This window comes from Polypterus senegalus, chromosome 1 (assembly GCF_016835505.1).
Source record: "Polypterus senegalus isolate Bchr_013 chromosome 1, ASM1683550v1, whole genome shotgun sequence".
In the NCBI taxonomy this organism is placed as follows: Eukaryota; Metazoa; Chordata; class Cladistia; order Polypteriformes; family Polypteridae; genus Polypterus; species Polypterus senegalus.
Window position 1 is genome coordinate 96,452,009 of NC_053154.1, and position 18,022 is coordinate 96,470,030.

Consider the following 18,022-nt stretch of genomic DNA (forward strand, 5'->3'; position numbering starts at 1 on the left):
TACCGCAGCCTGTAGATTCACCTGCCACTCATTTTTTTTTTTTAATCCACGTCCTGCTATTCATGACCGTCACGTTTTATTTACTACACACTGCTCAGTCCGGTTGCAAGCCGCGAGGTCCACTCGGATGATTGTGCCTTCCGCATCGCAGACAGTCTTTAAACTCGACCCTTCCCCTTGGAGACGAAGCCCCACCCAGCCTCATACGGGACTGGCAGCGAGATACTATGAGACTAGACCGCAATTTCCAAAGGGATTCACTTCTTCGTGGAGTTCTGGAAACCTGTTGTGTCATGTAGTCTTTGCGCTGCGACGGAGATCATTTGCTACATACTGTGCAGGACACAGAGGCCAGTCATGGATGTTGAACTTGACAGCATATCTTCGGAAAGCACCCCTTTGTCCGGCCACCTAGACGCCGAGACCAACGAGGTTACCTTTGAAAGCCGGAGCGTGCACTGCCAGATGTTTGGTAAGTTTTTTTTTTTTTTTTAATTGCTTAAAACTTTTAAGCTTACCATCTTATGTTAGTGTGTGGCAAAACTGGAGATAGCGCCTTTTATTATATACATCTAGTACTGTATTAATGAGTAACGCATTTTTATAGCGCCTTCGGGCAGGGCAACGAACACAAATCCTGCATAGATTCTAGCATTCTTTACATACTTTTCACGATGAACACGGGGATTAAAATATTTGGCATAGACAGGGATCCATTTTATCAAGTTCACGGGGAGCCGTAGCCTATCTGAGTGGCATCGGGTGCAGTTCTGGTGTGGCGCCACACGTTTTGTCATAGCCGGTCAGAAAGTAACACAAGTTACAGAGTCCAGTGAAGCGCAGGGTGAAGAGGTGCTTTATTTAGTCACACTAGCGTATTGTTAGGATTTGACATCTGATTTCCAGAGCTTCCTTTGCCCATTCAACTACTAAAAAAATATTTTATTTTTATTTTTCAAGAAAATTGTTTATTAAGCTTTTTTTTCTGAGGAGCAGTATTGACAATTTAGTGATTCATTGGTAAAATGTGGAATGCTGGAACATAATTCAATTAATCTGATAAACATAATTCAATATACAGTTTACATACAATATACTGTATCTATATTTATGTATTTGTATATATAAATATAAATAATGTGTGTACCATTTGGATGCTCAAAAATTAACTAGTGAACAAAACAAATTTGCATAAAATATACTATTTGGTGTCCTTTTTACAGTATTGAGTGTATGTTCTTGTTGCATGTAATATTAAATTTTATTTAATTTGTATTAAATTCACAGCAAGGAGACCTGGGTTTGCTTCCTGGGTCCTCCCTGCATGGAGTTTGCATGTTCTCCCCGTGTCTGCGTAGGTTTCCTCTGGGTACTCTGGTTTCCTCCCACAGTCCAAAGACATGCAGGTTAGGTGCATTGGCAATCCAAAATTGTCCGTAGTGTGCGTTTGGTGTGTGGGTGTGTGTGTGCGTCTTGCAGTGGGCTGGCGCCCTGTCCGGGGTTTGTTCCTACCTGCGCCCTGTGTTGGATGGGATAGACTGTATTAGGATATAACGGGTTGGATGATGGATGGATGGATTAATTTGTACTTAATTGAAGTGTGTAAACGGCCCCAGTGCCAGTGTGAATATGTTAATGAGTTGGATGTATAATGCACTGTCCAGGGTTGGTTCCTACATTGCTGATTCTAGAATAATCTCCTGTTGTCAGAATCCTGAATGGAGTTAAGTGACCCTGAAAATGTTATTTTTCAGTATGCATTTTTAAAAGTGTATAACTTTCTGGGCTAATCAGAGTAAAATGAACTGAACTGGTCCATAGCGAACTAAAATGTGTGATGGCATACTTTGCTTCACATCACTAGTAGAGCTGTTTGAGGTCATGGCCAGTTGTGCATGTGTGGACTTTGCATGCTCCTTCAGTGCCCTGTGTGGGTTTATTGCTGGATATTTGGTTTTCCTATCACATCTCAAAGACATACATTGTAGTTTGATTAGCAAGTGTAACTTATGCTTGCACACCTATACTCATAGATGAACTAGCAACCCTGTCCAGGATTGGTCTCTTCCTTGCTCTGTGCTGTGCTTCACTATCCCATTATCTTGTAATTAGTTAGGTGAGTTTGAAAATTGATTAATAGAATTAAATATATATGAATGTGTAATATTATGAATACCTATTTTTCTTTAGACTAACATTTGGATAACAGTAAGAGTGAAAAAATGCACGTGCAGTAATTTAGTTTAAAAAAAAAGATGTAATTAACAAATTGAAAATAGGAAAAAAATTTAGGGGCATAACATTTGGACTGCATAGACTTCAACAAGCTGCATGCGGCTGTAACCCTAACAAACTCTATACACTTTTTTATTTTAGCGTCAACTTTAACAAAGTTATTTCCATAGTTAGTAGTCTTATTAAATTGTAATGCTAATTTTTCTTTAGCCAGAAGGAGGTTCGTCATTTTTCTTGGACAAGCTCTGCTTTCAGACTCATTGTCTTCTTCTAGGGGTTGGATATCAATTAATGTGTTATCTAAGGAAGTTTTTTACTCCTTTTTTATATCTGGATTGCATGTGGATATAATTTAACTGGATTATATACTGCTCAAAAAATGAAAGGAAAAGTTTTTAATCAGAATATGGCATCAATTCAGTGAAACTTCTGGGATATTGATCTGGTCAGTTAAGTAGCAGAGGGGGTTGTTAATCAGTTTCAGCTGCTTTGGTGTTAATGAAATTAACAACAGGTGGTCTAGAGGGGCAACAATGCGATGACCCCCAAAACAGGAATGGTTTAACAGGTGGAGGCCACTGACATTTTTCCCTCCTCATCTTTTCTGACTGTTTCTTCACTAGTTTTGCATTTGGCTACAGTCAGTGTCACTACTGGTAGCATGAGGCGATACCTGGACCCTACAGAGGTTGCACAGGTAGTCCAACTTCTCCAGGATGGCACATCAATACGTGCCATTGCCAGGTTTGCTGTGTCTCCCAGCACAGTCTCAAGGGCATGGAGGAGATTCCAGGAGACAGGCAGTTACTCTAGGAGAGCTGTACAGGGCCATAAAAGGTCCTTAACCCATCAGCAGGACTGGTATCTGCTCCTTTGGGCAAGGAGGAGCAGGGTGAGCACTGCCAGAACCCTACAAAATGACCTCTGGTAGGCCACTGGTGTGAATATCTCTGACCAAACAATCAGAAGCAGACTTCATGAGGGTGGCCTGAGGGACCGACGTCCTCTAGTGGGCCCTGTGCTCGTATTCTGGTACCGTGGAGCTCAATTGGCATTTGCCATAGAATACCAGAATTGGTGGGTCCATCACTTTTCACAGATGAGAGCAGGTTCACCCTGAGCACATGTGACAGAAGTGAAAGGGTCTGGAGAAGCAGTGAAGAACATTATGCTGCCTGTAACATCGTTCAGCATGACTGGTTTGGTGGTGGATCAGTGATGGTCTGTGAAGGCATATCCATGGTGGGACACACAGACCCTCTACAGGCTAGACAACAGCACCTTGACTGCCATTAGGTATTGGGATGAAATCCTTGGACCCATTGTCAGACCCTATGCTGGTGCAGTGGGTCCTGGGTTCCTCCTAGTGCACGACAATGCCCTGCCTCATGTGGTGAGAGTATGCAGGCAGTTCCTGGAAAATGAAGGAATTGATACCATTGACAGGCCCCCACACTCGCCTGACCTATATCCAATAGAGCACCTCTGGCACATTATGTTTCGGTCCATCCGACGCTGCCAGGTTGCACCTCAGACTGTCCAGGAACTCAGTGATGCCCTGGTCCAGATCTGGGAGGAGATTCCCCAGGACACCATCCGTCGTCTCATTAGGAGCATGCCCTGATGTTGTCAGGCATGCATAAAAGCACGTGGGGGCCATACAAATGATTCTGAGTTGCTGCAATTAAATTTTGGCAAAATGGACAAGCCTGCCACATCATTTTTTCACTTTGATTTTCGAGGTATCTTTGAATTCAGCCCTCTGTAGGTTGATAATTTTCATTTCCATCAAACGATGTGGCATCCTTTCATTCCTAACACTACCCAGTCCATATCAGTATATATATCCAGCAGGATTTTTTTCCCCATTGAGATCTGATGTGTTTTCAAAGTGTTCCTTTAATTTTTTGAGCAGTTTATTTACACCTTACGTTAAAATACTTCTCCGTTCTCAACATTGAGTTTGGATTGAGTTTGAGTTTGGATAGCGAACCAATGTCAATGCTTTCTATTTCTGATCATCTCTCATTGTGGTCTGAGTGTACTCCTTTACACTTGTCATTAACATATGTTTTTGATGATCTGAGCTTGATTGGATAACACAAGACCACAATGAAAACCAGGTGCACTTGTGATCAGACCACTCGGACAACATTCAGAGGTCTGTCTCTACTTGTTCTGTGCCTGATGAACAGGCAATATTTGGTTACTGGAGAAGGTAAGTTAAGACATGAGACTTTTAGAATGAAAAACCTAACAAGCAAACAGTGACCCTTATTTCAGATTTGGGCATTTGATTAGGTATACCCTGTGGATAAGAAAATGTATCATCTTTTCAATTCTTCACTAAATTATGAATGTGATCACTTAGAATTGATGAATATTTATTTGTTGTCATTTGCTGTGCTGTCTAAGATAATCAGGGAACCTAAACCATGTCACAAAAGCATCCCCCAATTTTATCGGAGTCTCCAAAGCCGTTTCCCCTTGAGGAGAAGCATTCAGGCCTGTAGACCCCTTTTAGTGTATGCCACACATGCAGTTGTCCACTTGTTGAAAGCAAAATGAAAGATGACTCTGTTGGCATTTTTCTTCTGCTAAGTAGCCTACTGCTTGCGTTGTGCTTTCCACTTTACCAGTAAAAGTTGTTTTTTGGTGTAATAAGGAGTTTATGCAAATTTACTTGACTATAATAACTCTGTCTATGAAATTCTTCTTTTATTTGTTTAAACTTCCTGCTCCCAGTCCAGCGCTATACGTGTGTTTTACCCTGCCCTTCAAATCCTCATGATGAAGTTTGAACTATTATCCACTGCTAGCCCCTTGCTGCAGTTGACTTTCCTCTAAATTCCATACCCACATACCACATTAGCCACTGATTCTCATGAAACATCAGTGAATTTAGCAGTCTTTATCACTGGAACTCCTGTCAAACATGTCCCAACAACCTACTTTCTTTCCAACTCTGCCTGCCCTGGATTTTTACCCATGACCTTAAGCATGCTGGGATTTTACTCCCTTAATTATCTCAGTGCAAAAACAAGCACTTCCAATAGAATTTGGATTAATCAAATGTTTCCTTTATTTTGTCAGCATCTGACCTGTTTCACTATGGACCTGCAGGTTGGTTAAATGGCTCGCTTAGGGAAAGTCCTCAGTGGCGAGATTTAAACCTATCATCTTGTGACTTTAAAAACTGAATGCTTAGACATCAGCATTGACTTCCTGTCACCGCTGAAACACCCGACTTGATTTGCATTCAGGTGATATCAAATTGTCATCTGTAAGAAAAATGGGAAAAGTTGGAGCTCACAGAGCAACATTGCTGTTAGTTTTCTATGGCTTATACTGTACATTTGTGCTTTCTCTGTTGAAGTCAGCAAGCTAGACAAATGTTACATTGTTTATTCTATTGTGTTGGAATTCCTCCCTGTGCTCATCCCTGCTAATAATAATAATAATAATAATTCTTTACATTTATATAGTGCTTTTCTCACTATTCAAAGTGTTTCAGTTAGTGGGAAGTCTGATCAACCACCACTAATGTGTAGCATCCACCTGAATGATGAGATGACAGCCATTTTTGTGTCAGGATGCTCAATACACAATAACTGTTAGGTGGTGAAGTGGTGAGAGATAATCAATTAGAAATAGAGGTTGATTAGGGGAACAGAATGACTAGGCCATGGTGGACAATTTTTGTCCTGGACATCAGGGTACACTCTCCTCTTTAACGAAGGATGCCCAATGGTATTTTATTACTAACAGAGAGTCAGGACCTTGGTTTTACATCCCATCTGAAGAACAGCACCATTTGTAGAGCATAATGTCCCCATCACTGGGGCATTAGGATCCACATTCAGACCACAGGGTAAGCACTCCCTGCTGGCCTCACCAACACCTCTTCCAGCAGCAACCCACGGTTTCCTAGATGATCGCTCATCAAGTACAGGCAGGGCCCAAATACACTTACCTTTAGGAGGATTACCTGTTCTGAAGTGCCTGTGGTATGGGTGCTGTGTTTTTGTCTGTATACACCATTAACATATTGAAGTTCACATATACAGTACATAACCAAACTGTCTGAACTGTGCAAGATGTCACTCAATGTCTGGTGTCTTTTAAAACCACAACTGTTAAATAAAAAGGTTGTTGATGTGATATTATTGTATATTTAGCCTTTATCCTAAGTGACATACATGATCAGGATATATTACAACTGCTTATAGAATTTTGAAATTTTTTGTACAAATAGAATACAACAAGTTAAGTAACTTGATTATGTTCACATACTGGTGCAGTTTACAATCCAGTGGACTAATAACTACACCATAGTAACAACTGTGGCAGCAATAAAGATGTGATTCAGGCTCTCTGTGTCATGGATGTGTGACTGACATGAAAAGGCTCTGGGACATGAGAAGGGCTTTATTCAAACTACAGTAAACTGTAGCAGGCACGTGCCATGCAGTAAGAGGAGAACTGGGGCTTACAGTATTCAATGGGTCATGTTCTAGTGAGCAACTTGTAGGTGAGCTCCTAGCCAGCATTCCCACCATCAATAAATCATTGAAAGGAAACTGAATTATTCACAGCATTAAGTGGACTCTATTGTCTCTGTTTTTCCATTTACATGGCTCAGATGCTCTAATTTGGATTTGTTTACCCTACTGCATAAATGAATGTTAATGTTCACCAATTGATCTGCAGAGTTTTTTGTTTTTTTAATTCACTGTACAACTTACATTGTATCCTTGTTTTACGTTCCACGATTTCAGCCAGGAAACACCGAGGTGTGGGTTAGATGAGATGTGTCTGAGCCAAGCTTTGGGTTTGTATTTTCTCAGTCACTCTCCATTGACTCCCATCAAGCTGTCATTTCTGATTTCTGACCACAAGGCTTTGAAAGTGGCCCCAGAGTTTAACTGTACAGTCACTTGATGAAGAAAATGAGACATAGGTCTGTATTCTTTATTGGTATTTACTGGGAAACTAACAAGCTAAGGGCACAGTTTTAAAAAATAACTCACGGGGAGCAAGAGGATAATTTTCAACTTGAGTTGAGTTTTGTATTATTGTTAGCGTTCATCCACATATTGTCTAATCCACTTATTCCAATTTAAAGTCACAGAGAGCTTTCACTTATATTTGTAGCATTGAACATAAAGCAAGAACCAATGCTGGCATGTCACATAGCACATTCTCTAACACTGGGCCAATTTAAATTTACACAAACAAAATCCCAATACATTCACAAAAGTTGTTAGTTCCTAGAATGTTTCTAATATATGACCATGTTTTGGAATGCAATATGCAAAATTAAAATGAGGTCTGTGGATATTTGTATATGTGCCTAAAACTGAGAGCTTTAAAGTCAGTTCAGTATGAGGGTGCCTTTGTAGTGTGGTGCTGGCATCTTTTAAACTGTCATTTACGAGCCTGAAGTATTTTTATAAGTCTGTTTTGCAAAAGAAGAGACTGGGGAGCTTGAGCTGTAGTTTGCACTGACAGCAAAATCAGCAGTGTTAAATTAACTGTTAAAGTGTATGCACAAAACAGTGTTTCCATCTATATGCTTTAAAAGAGCGTTTTAACTCTGGCAGAGTTAGTATATCAATAGAGAGTTTGCTGTGCTGGGTTGAGGAGCAGGAGTATTTAATGTTCTTATCCAAGTATTGGCTATACTGCCTACATTTCCAACTCAAAAATATCCCTCAATGATAGAATGGCCACTAGGATGGCCAAAGAAATTTGTGAATGACTTTATAGTTCTCTGCAGATCAGATACTGATTGTTTCAAATGTACCTTGTGAGCATAGAAAGCAGATTTGATGTCCACCTCCTTGTTTGTTAGGATCACTGAAATACCTTTTTGATGCCGACTGTGATGGTCCAGGTTGGCTCCCAGGCATCTTGAACCTGGAACTGTCAGTAGTTGTAAACTGAGATGAGCCGGAAAAATGAGGACACACACAAAAAGCAATAGGTAGGTGCAAGGGCTTTGGTGCTTTAATTTACATTTTTACAAAAAGTGCTGTGCATCAATAAATGAATGAATAATCTATACAATCCAGTGTACATTGTGGAGGATAAAAACAACAATTCTAAAAACAGATAAAACAATTGCTTCCAAGTCAAACCGTATTGGCAGTAAATTCCTCCTCAGCCAGCCCAGTGCATCCTTCGCTACACATCTCCCCAGCTCATCCTAATGGGACTTCCAACTGGAGGAGACGCTGACAGCTACAACCACGTTTCCTGACTCAACTGGCATCCTCTGGGGCACACACAGCCAGATTTATATCAAGGCATACGCCAGTGCAGTGCTACCTGGATGCCCGCGAGGTTTGTTTGCTGTCTCCATTCCTACACTATTTTGCTGTGCAGTTTCCCCGTATAACACCTGTCAGGCGCAGGTGCAGTCATCCACTCGCTCCAAAGTGTTAATGAAGCACCCGACTGATCTGCCTACATTTGCACATGAATGTACAATCAGCCAAGCACTCCAGTCAACCTCGGAGCAGTGTATGTATGTCCATACGTGCACATAAACCAGCATGGAGCCCCATAAGCCACCAGTGGCACAGAAAGGCTCCACAGTCTACCCAACCCAGTGCAACTGGTGGCCACAGTTTCTGGAGTGGCTTCAGTGCCCTCCACTAAAAGCATCTAAAATCATTAGTAAAACCCATACTAAAAACCCAACCCAAGCCCATTTGCAAAATCAGGACAGAAAAAGTATAATCTATACCAGGGGTCCTCAATCACAGTCCTGGAGGGCCGCAGTGGCTGCAGGTTTTTGTTCTAACCCAGTTGCTTAATTAGAAAGCAATTCTTGCCAATAATTTAATTTCATGGCTTGTTAGAGCTTTAACTCTGCTATGTCAGGTAATTCTCATATCCTAGATTTTCTTCCCCTTTCTAAGTCAAAGTCAAAGTGAACTTTATTGTTATCTCAACCATATACAAGTATACAGATAGACAAAATTGCGAAGCTCAGGGTCCACAGTGTAACAACATGAAGTGCAAATGATAAATTAAAAATAAATTACAAAAAGAATTAAAATTTAAAATTAAAACACAAAGAAGCCAAGACATTGTGCAAAGACAAGACAAGGAAGTAGCAGGATTATATATGTGTAGTAAGCAATATCATCTAAATGATTTGAAGGCTAAAATGGATGAGTAATTTTCAGTTCTTCACTTTTTTCTCTTCACTTTCTTTCCAAGTATTTAATTAAACCCAATAGTGCATGATAAATACACACACAGGTGTAAATGGTAACAAGCTAAATGGAGAAATGCTGGTCTCTTTTGTCATTTGCCTGTTACTGCTAATTACGAGCAATTAAAAACCAAGAATACAGCTGTTTACGACAAAAATATGCACTAAGGGTTCAAAATCTTAACGAGCGAGACAAGTAAAGTGAAGCAGAAGTGTTACTTCAGCAATACGTGCTTCTTATTAAGCAATTGGGTTGGAGCAAAAACCTGCAGCCACTGCGGCTCTCCCAGACCGTAATTGAGGACCCCTGATCTATACCAATAAAAGGCAAAGCCCTCACTGACTGACTCACTGACTCACTCATCACTAATTCTCCAACTTCCTGTGTAGGTAGAAGGCTGAAATTTGGCAGGCTCATTCCTTACAGCTTACTCACAAAAGCAGGTTTCATTTTGAAATTCTACGCGTAATGGTCATAACGGTCGACAAGTACGCGCTAACCGAAACTGATGTACGTACTTATTTCGGTGGTATGACGCCACTGTCGGCCGCCATATTGAACTTTCCAACGGTCTTTGTTACTTATGGGCCCATCTTCAAGAAATTTGGTACGAGGGTTCCCAACGTTAACTGAATCATACTTATATACATATAAGTCCATAGCCTGCAGTTCGGACGCCGTGTGAGGCAGCGTTGGGTCACCCATCCCTACGCCTCCCACGTTGTTGGCTTCCTGCCTATATAAGACCGTCTGTCGCTCCAGTCTCTTCATTCCCTTCCTTGCTTTGCCATGGGATTCACATCTCCCTGCTGATAACTGCAGCCTTTTTATTTAATCCATGGCTTCTCCGCTGTTTTATTGTTTGCTTATTACAATTATAGTTACTGTGTAGGTATTTTAAACTTACTTTACATTGTTCAGCTACCCATTTCCTTTATCGTTCCAACCGTACCCCCATTAACATGTCTATCGAGGTGATCACCATCGATCAAAGAACTGTCACTTACTGAGTCGTTTCCATGCCCGGAGATGGCACCTGCCTTTTCCATTTTCTGTGTTACATATTGCACAGCCTTATCAGGTTCACTCTTGATATCCAGAGGAACATTGTGTCTTATGTATTGAATGACTGGGACAGGTTCAAGGTGTGGACTGATGACGATACAGGAGATAATTGTACTACACAGGAGCACTATAAGAGTGAAATGCTTAAGCCCTTCACCTATGGTTCTGCATGTGAGTTGATGGCTGCCGCTGAATTGTTCGGTTGTCGCTTTCAAGTGTACCAAAATGGCCAAATATTTTACAACTTTGGATAACAGTCAATGCCTCTTAAACATCTTAGATTCACAGGTCACGATTTGAGTAGTGGACACTTTGATGTTTATGAATGTTTAAACTCTCAAAAGCTGGATGTGAAGTTATCAATGAAACCGGTCGTATGCTTACAACGCTTGACAGATGCCGAATGTCACTTCAACACAACAAGTCCTGCAAATACTAACATAATTGAAACAAACCATGAAACTCAAACTGATTATGACAGCAGCAATCCAAGCTGTGAGATTTGAGGCAAGATTGCTTTTCACATGGCCAACTGTACATTGCATGCTCAAGAGTAAGCTCAGTGCACAGCTTGGCCATATTACAACCTGAAGACCGAACTGACAACGTGGTGTACAAAGAGATCCTTAACAAATAATTATTGGTATATTTTCCCTCAGTTTAAAATTAATTAAAATTTTAAGGCAGTACTTCGCCGCTGCGAAGCGTGGGTATTTTGCTAGTAACTTTAATAAATCTGCTCTATATGTATAAAATCCTAAGCCTAAAAGTGCAATGATTTTGTGCAAGGATTTTATGTGACTTTTTATGTCACATTTTTTGTCACCCTTTAAATCGGGCATATTTTAAATCCTACATATACAGTGGTGTGAATAACTATTTGCCCCCTTCCTGATTTCTTATTCTTTTGCATGTTTGTCACACAAATTTTTTCTGATCATCAAACACATTTAACCATTAGTCAAATATAACACAAGTAAACACAAAATGCAGTTTTTAAATGATGGTTTTTATTATTTAGGGAGAAAAAATCCAAACCTACATGGCCCTGTGTGAAAAAGTAATTGCCCCCTTGTTAAAAATAACCTAACTGTGGTGTATCACACCTGAGTTCAATTTCCGTAGCCACCCCCAGGCCTGATTACTGCCACACCTGTTTCAATCAAGAAATCACTTAAATAGGAGCTGCCTGACACAGAGAAGTAGACCAAAAGCACCTCAAAAGCTAGACATCATGCCAAGATCCAAAGAAATTCAGGAACAAATGAGAACAGAAGTAATTGCGATCTCTCAGTCTGGTAAAGGTTATAAAGCCATTTCTAAAGCTTTGGGACTCCAGCGAACCACAGTGAGAGCCATTATCCACAAATGGCAAAAACATGGAACAGTGGTGAACCTTCCCAGGAGTGGCCGGCCGACCAAAATTACCCCAAGAGCGCAGAGACGACTCATCCGAGAGGTCACAAAAGACCCCAGGACAACGTCTAAAGAACTGCAGGCCTCACTTGCCTCAATTAAGGTCAGTGTTCACGACTCCACCATATGAAAGGTCAAAAACGGCCTGCATGGCAGATTTCCAAAACGCAAACCACTGTTAAGCAAAAAGAACATTAGGGCTTGTCTCGATTTTGCTAAGAAACATCTCAATGATTGCCAAGACTTTTGGGAAAGTACCTTGTGGACTGATGAGACAAAAGTTGGACTATTTGGAAGGCAAATGTCCCGTTACATCTGGCGTTAAAGGAACACAGCATTTCAGAAAAAGAACATCATACCAACAGTAAAATATGGTGGTGGTAGTGTGATGGTCTGGGGTTGTTTTGCTGCTTCAGGACCTGGAAGGCTTGCTGTTACAGATGGAACCATGAATTCTACTGTCTACCAAAAAATCCTGAAGGAGAATGTCCGGCCATCTGTTCGTCAACTCAAGCTGAAGCGATCTTGGGTGCTGCAACAGGACAATGACCCAAAACACACCAGCAAATCCACCTCTGAATGGCTGAAGAAAAACAAAATGAAGACTTTGGAGTGGCCTAGTCAAAGTCCTGACCTGAATCCAATTGAGATGCTATGGCATGACCTTAAAAAGGCGGTTCATGCTAGAAAGCCCTCAAATAAAGCTGAATTGCAACAATTCTGCAAAGATGAGTGGGCCAAAATTCCTCCAGAGCACTGTAAAAGACTCATTGCAAGTTATCGCAAACTCTTGATTGCAGTTATTGCTGCTAAGGGTGGCCCAACCAGTTATTAGGTTCAGGGGGCAATTACTTTTTCACACAGGGCCATGTAGGTTTGGATTTTTTTTTCTCCCTAAATAATAAAAACCATCATTTAAAAACTGCATTTTGTGTTTACCTGTGTTATATTTGACTAATGGTTAAATGTGTTTGATGATCAGAAACATTTTGTGTGACAAACATGCAAAAGAATAAGAAATCAGGAAGGGGGCAAATAGTTTTTCACACCACTGTATATGTTTGGTATTATTCTTTTCAGAGTTTATCGAACTTTAATGTGATGTTGTTAGATTTCTATCCATCCATTATCCAACCCGCTATATCCTAACTACAGGGTCTCGGGGGGTCTGCTGGAGCCAATCCCAGCCAACACAATGCACAAGGCAGGAAACAAACCCCGGGCAGGACGTCAGCCCACCGCAGTGTTGGTAGATTTTCAGATTCTTATTCCGTTTTTAAATTATAAACTAAAAAATATCAAGAACTCCTGTCCCATGAGACGAGACTTTGTGCCAAGAGATTTAACCACGTCCAGGGTTGGAAATTAAAGACAAACAGTAAGACAGCTGCTGTACAGGCTTTTAAATGTTCGAAGCACCACACAGCAGCCGCAAGCCAGTAGCTGATCGAGCAAAGAGGAAGTAAAAAAAAACTGTACTTGTTTCCCATTGTATCAGAGGGAGTTTTGGAGGAGTGACCGCATCTCCTTGGGGTGCATTCAGCCCCCCTCTTCACAACGCAAGTGGCAGAGATGCGAAGTGGCTGGCGCGTAGCGCAGGCCAGCGGGGTTGGTGAGCAAAGCGAGTAGGGGGCGAACCCCCTAGTAAATAAATAAACAAACAAACAAATAAATTGTTAATTAAAAAAGTTCAAAATTCAAAGAAGTCCTTCATCAAGTTTGGGCATGTGGGTTCCTAAAGACAGTCAGACACAAAACCCTCTTGCTGTTTCTTTTTTCTTCACCACCACAGGCTCATCCCACAACTACTATGATAATGTTATAGTTCGGGTTAGCTCCTAGGCAGCTTGAACCTGGAAATGTTGATAGTCGTTAACTGAGATGAGGCGGGCAAATGAGGACACACACAGCCTGCAAGAGGTAGGTGCAAGTGCTTTGGTGTTTTTATTGATAAATAGAGCTATGAATGAAACACCTGACTGATCTACCCACATTTGCACGTGAATGCATGATCAGCCAAACACCCCAATCAACCTTGGAGCAGTGCTTGCATGTCCACATGTGGCACCCACATGGAACCTGCACCCTTAGGACTTACAATTATTTCATTAAAATATGTAACACCATGAACTTCTTTTGTCACACTGTTTAATAAAGCTTACTGCTGCAGAACATTAGCTTAGTGTTGCCATTCATTTAACCATATATATATATATAAACATATAGTGCCTATAAAAAATATTCCTCCCATTGGAAATGTTCACATTTTATTGTTATACAACATTGAATCACAGTGGATTTAATTTGGCTTTGTTGACATCAATCAACAGTAAAAGAGATTTATAAAAGTGAAAAGTGAAAATAAATCTCTGCAAAGTAATCTAAAGTAATTAAAATATAAAACACAATATAACTGTATAAGTATTTACCTCGTTCAACTCAGTATGTAGTAGATGGGCCTTTGTCAGCCATGACAGCTTTGAGTCTGGGAGCATAGGTCTCTATTAGCTTTGCATATCTTGAAACTGCAATTTCTTATCAGTCTTCTTTGCAAAACTGGTCACACTCTGTCAGTTTGTAAGTGAACAGGCTTTAATAAGTTCAGCCACAAATTCTCAGTTGGATTGAGATCTGTATTCTGATTCAGCCAGTCCAGGGCATTAAAACTGTTGTTTTTAAGCCATTCCTGTGTAGCTTTGGATTTATGGCTTAGGGTTATTGTCTTGCTGGCAAACAAATCTTCTCTGAAGGCACAGGTTTCTTTTAGGCTGCATCTGGTTTTTCTCCAAGATTTCCCTGTATATTGCTATATTCATTTTACCTTCTACCCTTGCAAGCATTCCAGGGCCTGCTGCTAAGGAGCATCCCCACAGCATGATCCTGCCACCACTATATTTCACAGTGGGGATGTTTGATAATGTGCAGTGTAACATGGCAAATAGTCAAATGGCCAAAATGCTCCATTTTGGTCTAATCAGACCACAGAACTGTCTTCCAGTTGACTTTATAGTCTATCATGTGCCTTTCAGCAAACTCTAGCCGAGATGTCATATGTGGTTTTTTTAACAGTGGCTTTCTCATTGTCACTCTCCCAAAAAATTGTGACTTTTGAAGCACCCAGTTGTTGTCTGCACATGTCTCTCTAATTTCTGGCACTGTGACTTGTAACTTCTGCAGAATTTTCATAGGTCTCCTGGTAGCCTACCTCAGTAGTCATCTCCTAACAAGATTGCTCAGTTTTTGTAGACAGCCTGATTTTAGTCTAGGCATATTTACACCTGTGCCATACTCTTCATATTTCCTAATGATTGATTTAACTGGATTCATTGGGATATTCAGTGACTTGGATATTTGTTTTGTCTCCCTCCCCTAACTTGTGGTTTTTAATCATCAGTGTTCTTTTGTCTTTATTGTGTATGTGACTGACCGTAAGTTGGGGCTTCCAGATAAGGCGTATTAACTGTACATTTACTTATTTGGCTGATGTCTTTATCCAAGGCAACTTACAACATTTATGATACAGTTGGTTACATTCTCCTTTTTTCGGTTTTCCAATTGGAGCACAGGCAGGTCAAGTGACTTGCTCATGGTCACATAGTGTCAGTAGTGGGATTTGAACCCACAATCTCTGCGCTTGCATACATTCGCTATTTTCTACATGTTGAGATGAGCCTATTAAACTGCCACTGTGTTGACCCCCATTTGTGCTCTTTGGACATACTGAAGAGAGTATGTCAAAGTTTTTCTCTACATGCTGAGTCTGATCTGTACCCGGACCCATAGACACTTTTATTCTGACAGAGTGACAGCAGACAGTGTAAATCACCCAACCAGTGTTTTTTTTTCTTCCAAAATAGTCACTATTTTGCTCTAGCAAATGAATTGAAAAGGCCCACATTTATATTTGAATGTTGCAGCATAAGAACAGCAATTTCCAGTGATATGAAAAAACAGCAGCAGTACCTTTTATAAAAATACAGAAAAAAACTTTAACATATAATAATGTTCTTAATAGCACAAACAATTAAAACATAATACAAGAAATAAATATGGAAATAACTAATGAACTCTTGGTAGCCAGGTACCCCTCATACAGTTTACTAAATGGAAGGAGTGAACAGAAGGTAGGCGGAGTGCGAAGGATCAGACAAGATCTTTAAGGCTTTATGTTTAAGCCTTATAAAAGTAGAGGGAATCCATTTCATGCAGGATAAGGCATTGTATGATTTAATAAGTGGTCTACACCAATCAATGCAGTTGCTTCTTTCTTTGACAGATATATTGCCATCCTATAATGCATTGGCCTGTCATGTTACAGTGTGCAAGGTAATGGATATTATTTTTAAGTTGCCCACCTGCTCTTTAATCTGGTCAAACATAGATGGATACACATAAGAGTGTTTTTTTTGCTTCACGTAAGGTTTAACATGTTTCATGTTATTTAGGTGATGACATTGGGCCAACGTAGTTACCTTGTTCCCGTACATCATAATTTGCGATGAAATATACACGAATTGTATTATTAGGTGTTCATTCCAGCTTTTATGATTGGTTTATCAATTTGAGTCCCTGTGTACACACAGTGACAAGGAACACTACATTATGACCTAACTTTCCAAGATGCTCATAGATGTATAGTAGGTCAGATAGGCCTCAAAAACTGTACAATAGAAAAATCCCATGTTTCCGTGCTTTAAATGGGCAAAACCACTCTTAAGTGGACCTGCTTAAATTCTGCTAAAGATAGGACAAATCATCTGGGTATAATTTTCCACCTTAGTAATTTTGCACAGCAGTTTCTGAAAAATAGATGCAGACTTCACATATTGGAACAACAGAAACTGTTTTTTGTTTGTTTCTGGAAAACACTATTAGCTTGACATTTGTAGCAAGAGTAATATTAGTAATAATAGTAGCTTGATATCTGAGTACCATAGCTGGCTAATGTAAAAGATCTCTTCCTCTGAGCTCGTGGAAAAGGTCTACTACCTGAAGAAACATTAAGCCCCACAGTACTTCTTCCAAATGTGGCACAGATGAGCTCAACCATACCTTAGTCAATCAGAACACAAAACAATCTGTATAGTCTGTTCTTGATCTGATTAGGAGTGCCAGTTCATCCATCTTTTTTGGCAAGGAACATGACTGGAACATGAAGTTCAAATACCAAGGTGCTATTTTCTCAAGAGGTAAAAAAAGCTATGTCTTGAAAAGTGTCCTACCCTGAAGGAATACAACAGCAAAACAGAATTATAATTGCTTATTTGATCCGAGTATGGGTTTATCCTTTATCTTCCCAAATACCACCCAACAGACAGTAAAATCAATTGTTAAAAGTGACAACCCCAACAGCTGGCTGCAGAATTGCCCTTAGAGCTGCTGCAAAGTTGTCACATCTGGAAAATAAAGAAATACTTCAGTGACCATGAGTTTGTTGGCAACAATGCAGGTACTGAACGTTTCTATAACACTACTTGTCAAGTACAGCTACTACAATCTGCCATAAATTTGGGCTTAAGCTACAATATCTTCTTTTATCATTATTCTACAATGACATTTCTTATGTACAGTAGGTGAATAACATCTTTAACTGACATGAATATCACAATTTTGTAAAATAAGACCACTGCTCACTCTATAAGGTCATTACTGTCACATGTAAAGAAGTACAGTGATATTCATACTTGCATGTGTTCCTTAACATGCAATCCTAGTTAATAGGATCTCTGATTTTCCTTGCCACCTTCAGAACAATTTGAATATTAAATGTCATATCAATGTTTTTATTAATTATATTATACTGACTGTATTTTTTTATTAAAATGAATGTGTCAAGAGTGAAAAGTCTAAAAAAGAAATGACCATACCAGCAGAGAATGATATTCCTTCAATTTGCCATGTAAAGGCTACATACAAGTACATTGAAAAGAGTCAGGCACTCTGCATATGAAGGGCTTTAGGAAAAGTCAGTCTAGTCTTGTAGTGTAAGGCAGGCTGGACTTAAGCACATTCAAACTTACTGTGTAAAACACAGCCTTAAATTTCACACTATTTTAGTTTTCTTAGTTTCTATGTGTTAA

General features: G+C 40.0%; 1 protein-coding gene across 1 annotated transcript in view; it reads left to right on the forward strand.

Moving 5' to 3' along the window:
• The first annotated feature begins 238 nt into the window (after positions 1-238).
• ano3 (anoctamin 3) overlaps positions 239-18,022 on the forward strand; it is a 398,850-nt gene continuing 381,066 nt past the window's right edge. The window contains exon 1 of the mRNA XM_039753659.1: positions 239-472. Within this exon, the coding sequence (XP_039609593.1) occupies positions 358-472 (115 nt within the window). The 5' untranslated portion in view covers positions 239-357. The remainder of the gene's footprint in view (positions 473-18,022) is intronic.